General features: G+C 34.5%; 1 protein-coding gene across 1 annotated transcript; it reads left to right on the forward strand.

Annotated features, from left to right (window-relative positions):
• Nucleotides 1-869: 869 nt before the first annotated feature.
• Nucleotides 870-9,616, forward strand: LOC145588025 (uncharacterized). The gene is made up of 6 exons (XM_081644665.1): nt 870-1,662; nt 4,660-4,760; nt 5,184-5,281; nt 6,750-6,964; nt 8,657-8,712; nt 9,102-9,616. The coding sequence occupies exons 1-6, from the start codon at nt 1,278-1,280 to the stop codon at nt 9,132-9,134; spliced, it is 888 nt and encodes a 295-aa protein (XP_081500791.1). The 5' UTR covers nt 870-1,277; the 3' UTR covers nt 9,135-9,616.
• The last annotated feature ends 638 nt before the right edge of the window (nt 9,617-10,254 follow it).

Genomic DNA, 10,254 nt, shown 5'->3' on the forward strand with positions numbered 1-10,254 from the left:
GATTACTGATTACCTCCTTCAAATGGGGTGGAGCAACTGTTTGTCAACTCTTCCCCGCCGGGAGTAACTTCCTTGGCGGAGCTTGATATAATTTGATTTTTTGTATTAACCATAAGTAGTTTTTTTATTTGATTTTTTGTATTAACCATAAGTAGTTTTTTTATTTGATTTTTTGTATTAACCATAAGTAGGTTTTTTTTTATTTTATTTTTTTTTTTTATTATTATTTTTTTATTTTTTCATATCTTTTACTAGTAGAACATTTTGGGGACGTTGGGGAAATTGGGAAAAATTGATTCAGTGACTTTGGACTTTGTAAGTAGAGGGGGTGTGGCTATTAAATCGTTTGGATTAATGTCAGCCTGTCAGATGAGGCTAGAGGTGTTAATTCGGGTGTTCGGTTCAAATTCGATGAGATTTGATTTACTATTTTAAACTTGAGTAATATCAAATTATTGTGTCCATGCGAGTTGAGTCAAGTTTTTTTTGGTCAGATCAAGTCTATAATCTATTTCAAACTTGAGCTATACTAAATTATCGTGTTCATGCAAAGTTTTAATACTTCTAGGTGTGACGATTAAGGCCTTATTTATGGTGTGTTCTATTCACTTGATTTTTAATTATCTGATCTTATCTGAATTTATCTAAACTTATTAACCCTTATCTGAATTTATTAACTATGAAATAAGTAGAATTAAGGTGAACAGAACAGGGCCTTAAATAAGTTCAGTTCAGATTAGATCATCGTTTTATGTGCAGTTTTTTAGCAATAAATATCTTTAATTTCGTAATTGAAAAAATTGTGAAAATTATACATATTAATAAAATACACATTATTACGAATCTAAAAAGATCTTACTTTATATATTTTTCCTTGTAGATTATCGTATCTTTAAGGTCAAATTGTATTCAAATCAGACAATCAGATCATACCAAATCAGAATCAGATAAGCAAAAATAAGGTGAACCAAAAAAGCCCTAAGTTGTTTGAATCGATGTTCGATCAAGTTTGATTTATTTAAAAATCGGGTTACTCATACTTTGGATATCAAATCGGATCTAGTGTAATTGTATGGTTTCATACTTAAATCTCATTCCCTTCCGCTCCCACGCCTACGCCACAGGTTGAGTGTCACACATGACCCAGCTTCTGAAACGGTCAATCCCAATCAATTCAGTCTTCACCCCTTTCCTTCAACCCAACTCCTACAAATTTCCCAGAATTTTCAATTCATCTCGTATCACACTCGCTATTACCCACATTGCACCCCACCAAAATGGATTTCTGGAGCAAAGCAAGGAGTTTCGCAGAAGAAGCGGCTAAACGATCCCAAGAACTAACCATTGAAGCTGCTAAACGATCTCAGGAACTCACTTCCACCATTGGTGGCACCTCTCGGATCGCCGACATTGTCTCTGAAACCGCTAAACGCTCTAAAGAGTTGGCTGCTGAAGCCTCCAATCACATCAAGGCTGAAGCCCTCAAACGCGCTGATCAGATCAAGTCTCTCTCTCTCCTCGACCCTTCTAATCTGCCTTCTGATTCTTCTCAAACTAAGGAGGTTTCGCCTGAAGAGCTTCAGAAGTTTGGGATTACCGATGAATTGAGGGAATTTGTTAAGGAGATTACTCTCAATACTTTCCAGGATTTCCCACTTCCTGGTATGAATTTTTTGATTTTTTTTTTTTTTTTTTTTTCCTGGGGTTTTTGTGTTTTTGGATTTTTTGTAATGTAGGTTTTGTTTTTCTTGGATTTGTGTGAAATGGGTTTGTTTTGGATCTTGAATTGATTGATGATTTTTGAAGGTTTTGATGTAACTTTTGGAAGCTTGATTTGGAACTTTCTTTGGCTACACTTATGCTCTTTTCTTGTTAGGGGAGGAAAATGAAATTATAGGGAATGGAGTGACAGACAAGGGTTTTGTAATGATTGTTCATGCATGAATTTCAAGGCTTATATATCTGTATGCTAATGTGTTATTGGGTACAATTTTTTGCTGAATGTGCCAGTTTCGTGCTGGATTTAGTACAATGTGGGGGTTTTTGGTGTAATTGAGGATGAAATCTATTGGTTTATTTGATGTGAGTTTAGAAGTTTGAGCTTTCCTAATGCAAGTTGGTAATGGAGGACATGGGGAAGTGCGCAACTCAAGGGAGATTGGGAGGCTCGATTTGGTGTATCAGTTGACAATACTATGCAATCACCACATATTAGTGATCACCATTTTGTTCTTTTTGGAATGGGGAAGAGGGGAAGGGAAGAACATACTAAATCATGGAATACAACGCAGTGAAGAGTGTATTTACACGATGGATATATTTTAAAGGAAGAAAGGAGATTATATGATTCTCATGCAATGCATTGGGGATGATGTATCTAAGCATGGGTGCATTTTTTCTGCCATTCGTATTAATAGGCTTTTGTCATTCTTAATGTAGGGTTGTGATACTTTAGCCTAAGTAAAATAGCTCTAGAATCTGAAGAGTAACAATTTGTATCATTAATATATTGAATTGAAGATGATGATGTTGAGTCGGTATATTAACTATAGTCCACTGAGGTAGTCTCAATATCAAGTGAGGTTCATTAAAAAACTATTGTTTGTTTTTGAGGATAAGATTTCTCTGTAATTCACATGTCGAGGAAGTTTTTAGTATGAACTTCATCTTCCCATTCATCAAAAATTGGTTGTTCGTTATCTCTAACCATAAGACTGTCATTAAAGCCTCATTCACAACATGTGCTAATGTGTTGGGTACATCCGTACATCTTTTGCTGAATATGTTGGTTTAGTGCTGGATTTAGTATAATGTGGAGTTTTGGTGTAGTTGGTGCCGTAATCTAATGGTTTATTCTATGTGAGTTTGAAAGCTTGAGTTTTTCTGATGTAAATTGGTATTGGGGGACATGGGGAATTAAGGGATGCCTTGATTTGGTGATTTGTTTGGCCACACTATGCAATTGCCTCTTGATTGCGCAACTCAAGAGACTAACCTTAGAATTGTTAGAATAGCAATTTTTATGTTTAGTATGCTGATAATGCTGAGGTTGTACAAATTAACCATAGTGCTTTGGCGTTATTAAGTGACATTTATTGAAAAACTACTATTTGCTTTCCAGGATTTGATTATCTGGAAATTATGTGACAAGAAAGATTGTTTAAGTAAGGACATTATTATCAGTTTCACCTAACCAATCATCAAAATTTGAATGGTTTTTACTTATTACCATAAATACGGCCATTAAGATTCATTTACAAATTTAACGGTTATTTGGTTGGATTAAAATAGGAATGGTTTTTATAAGAAATTGTAAAAACCTAAAGACTGTAATGGTGATGTTTTTCTAAGTGAGAATAGATTATGCAAAGTATGTTGCTGTCTTCTTGTGTTAGGAAGGAGTCTGAGAGGGAGTTACTTAAGAGCTACATGTGTATGATATGCTGCATCAGTGGGCATGTGGACATTTCTCCCCAGAATGGGTAAAACTATATATTTATGGGGGAGCCCGTTAAAGATCCAGGAAAAAGCTGAATCTCAAGAGAATACTGTGTATTTTAGAGCTAGAGTTGTATGGTGCTGGTGGAAGAGCAGAGGGAAGAATCTGCTTATGCGGATTTGAAAGTTAATAATAGGTTGGGAAAGGCTGAGATTATGTGTAAACCTGACTGCTGATGAAATAAATGAAGGGTCATTGTGATGGGTTGGGCAAAAAGGATTAGCAGAAGAGTTCTGTGAAATAGGACCTAGAGAGAAAGGAAATTTATGGAAATATAAACTTAATTTGTTGCTCAGAAAATAAAATTTATATTGTGTTATTGTGAGAGTGAGGTTTAGTTTTGAACTGGTATTGATTTATCTGCAACGTCACCTTATTTAAATTTTAGTATATCTTCATTTTTTTTTTGTTTATTATGACCTAAATATACAGATATATCGAATGGTTGTTTAAATTTGTTCGTTTTCTCCAAGTAACTTCATATACTTATTTAGTTCCCCCAATCCTACAGTAAAGTTCATATTTTGACTCTGGCACAAAGTTAAAGAGTAATTTTTTAAAATGCAAATAAAATTATAAGAGAGATAAAAATGCTAAGTAGTGAGTATAATGATAGAAGGAAAAAAGACATATGTGAAGGAAACTAAAGTTACAGAAAATCTTTCACCATTGATATTACTTTACAGGGATGTCCCACGATAGCAATACCAAATTTTGTGTGGGACTGAGCCACTGAGGGAGTATAATGTAAGATGTCGGAATGAGTATTTGGCTATTTGGTTAGGGAGCTTCTGTGTTTTCAGCCTAATGCATTGACATTGATGTTTAGTGCTCTTTTAGAGCATCTCTTGCATTCTTTTGCATCTTCGAGCTCAATGCTAAATGTTGCAGTTGCTTCTGGTCTCTGTAGTACTAGTAACTTAGTAAGCGCTGTTTGGTTCCATTTTAGTGGAAATTTATTTTTCCACGTCACTTGTTAGTTGTTACTACTTATCCCACACCCAAATTGGTCCTTTCTCTGACAGGCAAGCAATTGAGGAGAAAGCTAGAAGTTTGCTTAGAATGAGAAAGCAGTTGATATACTACATCTTGAATTGTCTTATTGATGGAGCCCTCAATGTATGGGTATGTGCTAACATGACATGTTGCGTTTTTGCCAGATGATGCTCCAGTGTCTGATGTTCCAACAGTCTCAAATGTGCGGCAGGATCTTACAGAGTGGCAGGCTAAACATGCCACTCTTATGTTGTCGACAGTAAAGGTTTTGTTTTATTTTATTTATTTATTTATTTATTTTTGTCTTGATACGTGATGTTTGATTGTGATATCAAATAACTTTATGGCTGATTGACTTCTATCCTTTGTGCTTCACTTGATGTGATTGACAATCAAAGGGAAAGGGAAAATAAAATGGGGGAAAAGACAAAATTAGATATCCTAAATCTCTTTCTAGGTGAATGGAGTGAGATTCTATGAATTTTGGCAGCTTCCAGCCTTCCATATCCATCATTCTCCATCTTGCTTCCTTAGTCAATTGGAGTAACATTCAAACGCATTGTTTAATACCATATCTCTCTAATCACTAATTTCTCCTTTTGTGACATTGCCTGCATTAAAAATGTGGTATCTGGTATGCATGTTAGTGGCTATGTCTTTTATCATCGCTGATACCTTTTTCTGACAGGAAATCTCTAAGCTACGGTATGAGCTTTGCCCCCGTGTCATGAAAGAGAGGAAGTTCTGGAGAATCTATTTCATGCTTGTCAACAGCCATATATCTCCGTGAGTAATTTATTTATAAAATTATAATATACTTCTTTCATTCTTTATTTTTTTTTTTTAACTGCAACATTGGGAGTTATACGCTTGCCAATACACATCTCATAGCATTGATATCTGTAATTATGTTGTTATAAATATTATAAAAAGTTATTTTTTGAAAGTATATATTTTGACAAATAAAAAAATCTAACTAAATTCCATATTATATTTTTTTAAACATGTCACAAATGACGATCAAAGGAGTTTGTTTGAGAATAGTGTATAATTCCAAACGTATACAAAGAAGAGCGTAGGTATATTATAGAAATACCCTGCGTTTCTCTATTGCCTGTTGTATACTTGTACCTGATTACAAATATAGCATTGTTGCATAAATTCTTTGCTCTTGGATGATTCTTTTATGTGTGGAAAAATCTTGGGTGTGGCTGTTGGTATGATTTCTAAGTGTCTGGCTTCATCACACTAAGTTAGTGTGAGACCATGTCATTCAAATTTTGTGATATGTGATACAGTTGAGGCTAACTTATGTAACAAGGAGACTCATAGTTTGTCATGTCTAGTTGATTTGAGGTGGCCTTTTGCTGAAAAAATGGTGTTAGATGTGTCAGGATTTGTTGAGAAAAATTAAATTATTTGACAAGTAATAGGGTCCAAGGGAGTGTCACCCATAAACTTGATAAATTCTGTTGCTGTTTCCCTTGGTCTGAAATGCCTGGGAAACAATTTGCACATTGAAGAAAAGTTAGGGATTTTCAGTTGTTAAGCCGTAAGCCATGCTGAATCTAGTGTGATGAAGGCCAGTGTTCGTTGTTGTACCCATTGATGCTTGAGAATAAATGTATGCAACAAGAATTGACAAGGATTGGTAGTCCAAGCAGTGCAAGAAAATGCTATGAATCCTTAGGAATGGCAGTCTCTCAAAGCTAAAATCTAATCAATCATCACAATGTTCAGCACGATTCCTATCTCTAATTAGCTCTATTTATAGAGCTTTCCCGGTACTAACTAAGTGACTTCTCCTACAGGATTATTACCCTTTATATATTATTATACTCCTAATCCCCCCCACCCCTTTCCTAATATTGATTCATAGCATTCTATGGCACTGCTCCCACGAGTCTCCAAGTAGAGATGTGGAGGCATTGACCCTAGCCTTGATTTGTTTCTCATATGGAGCACAATTTCCTTGCACTGATTTATTGCTACCCTCTTTTTCTGTGCGTAATATAGACAGTGAAATGGGAGCATTAGAAGCACTAATTACACATGATAAAAATGCTTGATATATATAGTCTTTGGCTTCAAATTGTCATTAAAATCAGTAAAATGTATGCGTGTTCCCTATTTAACTTGAATTATTCTTATAGAATTGCTATACAATTTTTAGCATCATTTTCTGGTTTCAATGCTCTTTAGTTGCAATGCTCTTCTAACCCAGCAGTCCCAATCTATGTTTTGCTATAATCAGGTATGAGAAAAAATATGATGAGGAGGTAAAATTAAAAGCTGCAGAACAAGAGAAAGCTGAAGCAGAGAAAGAAAAGGAAATTGTTGCAAGTGTTGCTGAGTCTAAAACAGATGTAGCAGAACCCACGCGGCCACTCAAGACATCAACGTCATCGGCCGAGCAAGATTTAGATGTCTTTCTTTTGGGAGACCTTGGAGATAGCGATGACGGACCAGGTACTCTTGCATATTACCTCTGTTTAGATATTTTGGAAAAACATATTACCTTTGTCACATCTCATTACTACGTATTTTCATATGAATACTTCTTTATTGGTCTGCTGCTTGCATAGTTGCATCTATTGCATGCATGTACTGTGCTGGTTAAGAAACCTGCGACTAAGTTATTCTGAGATAGGTGGGGTGAGATAAGATAAGCCTACAGACATATCGTATGGACAAAATTGGTGACAAATAGGAGGACAAATCTGCAGATGTACTAACTTGTTAATTTTATTCTAGGAAGTAGGAAGGGACAAGATAGTCTAATCTGCCTAGTTACTGAAATATCATTTCTGTATTGATTTTATAAGATACAAGCTCCAGTGACTTGAGGATGATCAAGAACTTCTTAAGATATAGTTATGTTGTACATATATCTTTAAACAAATATCTTATTATAGCTGCTAATGACCATTCTTAGAGGCGTAGAGAACTTGTGTTTACCTAGCTCATCGTTATTTCAAAATAATAGTTTCTGATATTAGATGCTACAGTAACATCTACCATGGTTTATGAAAATAGTTTCTGATATTTGTTCCTCTTGTCAGAGATACATCTGAAAATTTTTACTTATTGCTAGCAATTTACTGTACATAATATTGGAACATAGATAAGGTGATAGACTGAAAAAGGGTGGTGAGAGATTAGAGAATGAGGAAGAAGGAAGAAATAATTTTGAAATTGGTGAAGAATAGGAAAAAGAGGAAGAGCGGAGGAGAGAGAGAGGGATACTGATTCCAAATGGCTAAAGGTTATGTTCTTTGGAGAGAGTCATAGGGAAGCTTTAGTGAATATATACAATAATCTTGTGTTGTGCTCATAAAACATAACCTGGGAAAAGCTGAGGTGCTGAACAACATGCTAGAAATTAGGTCCATTACAATATAAGTACATCTGATAACCAAACCAGTAGTATCATCCCTTTAACCAAAATAAGAATTCCGAACAAACAACTTTGCATCCCCCTCTTCCCAGCACACACACAAGCCGAAATAAAAACAAATTGAAAATGGTTTTGTTTAGTAATGCTAACTACATCATTCCTTTTTTTAAGGTCTTGGAGTCTTGACAATTGACATTCATCAGATGTTTGTGACTTTTTAAATCTAGACATCTAGTACATGCTTGTCTTGATATGCAAATATTGTACTGGTGCATTGCTTTATTTTCTATTCCTGTATCATAATTAGGCTTCGACATTATGAGTGCTTTCTTTTTGTGGCAAACTTATATATTGCATTGGTTGTCATTTAGTGAAACCTACACAGAACCAGTTATTTTCTGTGTCAAAGTATCAATAATAAGGAAAATTTTAACTTTGTTAAAAATCTGAATTGATTGTTAAGTTGAGTTCCCTTAGAAGTAGCTTGGGCTTTCATCAATCCGTCCTCTTGTTAAGAAGTGATCATAGTGTGCAGATTCAAATGTCTTTTGCAGGGTTTATGACATTATTTTTTTGCATGTTCATTTATTGCTTTTACCTTTTATGAAATTCATTCAGCTTATAGCCATGTGGCCTTCAGATAACTTGCTATAGGATTTAATTTGCTGCCATAATATGGGGACTTAATTCCTAATGTCCCATCCTATCAAAATTTGTGTTCGGAATATGGTCTGAATCCTTCATTTCTTGTAAATGATTAACAGATGTTGGAGATGATGATGGCTTTGATGATGACTTTGACAAGATTGGTGACAGTTCAGTAAGTACATAGACTTTTTATCCTTAATAACTTTTATGTTACTCCATGTCATGTTTATTGCAAGTATTCTAGGTTTGTAGTTTTTCCTGAACATGAGTATAAATATTGAGTTAGACAGTTTGAATTTGAAGTATCACTAAACTACTAGAAACTTTGGTGCACAAATGCAGTATATTTTGGCTGATGAACATGCTTGTTATCCACCTATGTTAGTTACATCAATATTCGGAAAACCCTGTTTACTGACATTTTATGGTTGCCAAGTATAGATTCCCTTTTTGCCTGTTATTAGTATTGCGGTTGGATCATTACAGAACCGATTTACTTATCCATATTAGGCTCAGAAACTGTGTTTTTGACTGTTCTATAATGATGCAACTCTTATACAGGAAGATGAAAGTGCCAAAGATTCTAAAAAGTGATAGTTACTTTGCAATGGCGTTGAAAAGCCTGAGAGGGGATTCCTTTCTTAGAAAAGATGGCTACTTGGATTGGCAACAAAGAGGGAAACTCCAAAGTCATGTCAGAAGCAATTTTTTCTGCGAAATTCTTATTTTTCCTACCTCCATTACTTTTCATTCTTACAGTAATATAAGTTCTTTTTTACCGTCGATGTTTCTGATGTCTTCTCTCTGTATTTTCTGGGTGTATAGGATCTAATTGTTCCTTGTACAAGGTTCGTAAAGCTCCATTTGTTGGGTGTCTATTTTCCCTTTTCTTTTTCATATTAATGAGTAGGTATATTTCTTTTTCAGTTCTGGTCCATAGGCACCTCTATTCCATTCTGATGCTTTGTTGTGGAACTTTTTGTGTACATGTTATTTTCTTGTAAATAGACTGTGTTTGTTAGGTTGCTGATGCTGTTATAAAAGTAATGTAAGTTTCTTTATCAGTTTTATTGTGCCATTTAACCTATATTTAGGATCTACATCTGAAATATATATATACTCCTTTTTAGGAATCAGTAATCACGTCTACTATATAAAATTGACACTTTTCCTTAATTACCAATGGTTTGCAACTGTATTACTTGTTGAATTTCATATTAACGTGGAAATAATCAGCTATCGTCATTCGTAATGAGTCTTGTAAAATTGTGTCATGTCTTAAATTATGAAAGGTTGGGACAAATTGACAACTATTTTCCTATGGCTGATTAATTAGACCCATGGCTGTTAACAAATCGTCTAGAATCATAAAATGGCTTAACAAAACATATTTTAACTTGAGCGATTAAAAATGAAGTTATTACAAGATTATAATCATCATTAGCCAGGTTCTCGTAGTTGAAATTAGAGTTTAGAGTTGTTGTGATGCGTGCCTCACTGAAATCCGTAATGTTCCCATCATTCTCTACAATATTTGTGCATTTGGAAACCAACCTCTTTAGCCAATTTTAGATAAAATTACTAGGGAGGGGGACCCTAGTACCCTACGTCAAATCGGTCCTTTTTATTTATTTATTTTATTTTTTTAAAAAAAGAATTTTATTGACCTTTTTACAATTATTATTACTGACTTACTGTACTTTTTTTTTTTTAA

The sequence above is a fragment of the Chenopodium album genome, chromosome 2 (assembly GCF_948465745.1).
Source record: "Chenopodium album chromosome 2, dcCheAlbu1.1, whole genome shotgun sequence".
Lineage (NCBI taxonomy): Eukaryota > Viridiplantae > Streptophyta > Magnoliopsida > Caryophyllales > Amaranthaceae > Chenopodium > Chenopodium album.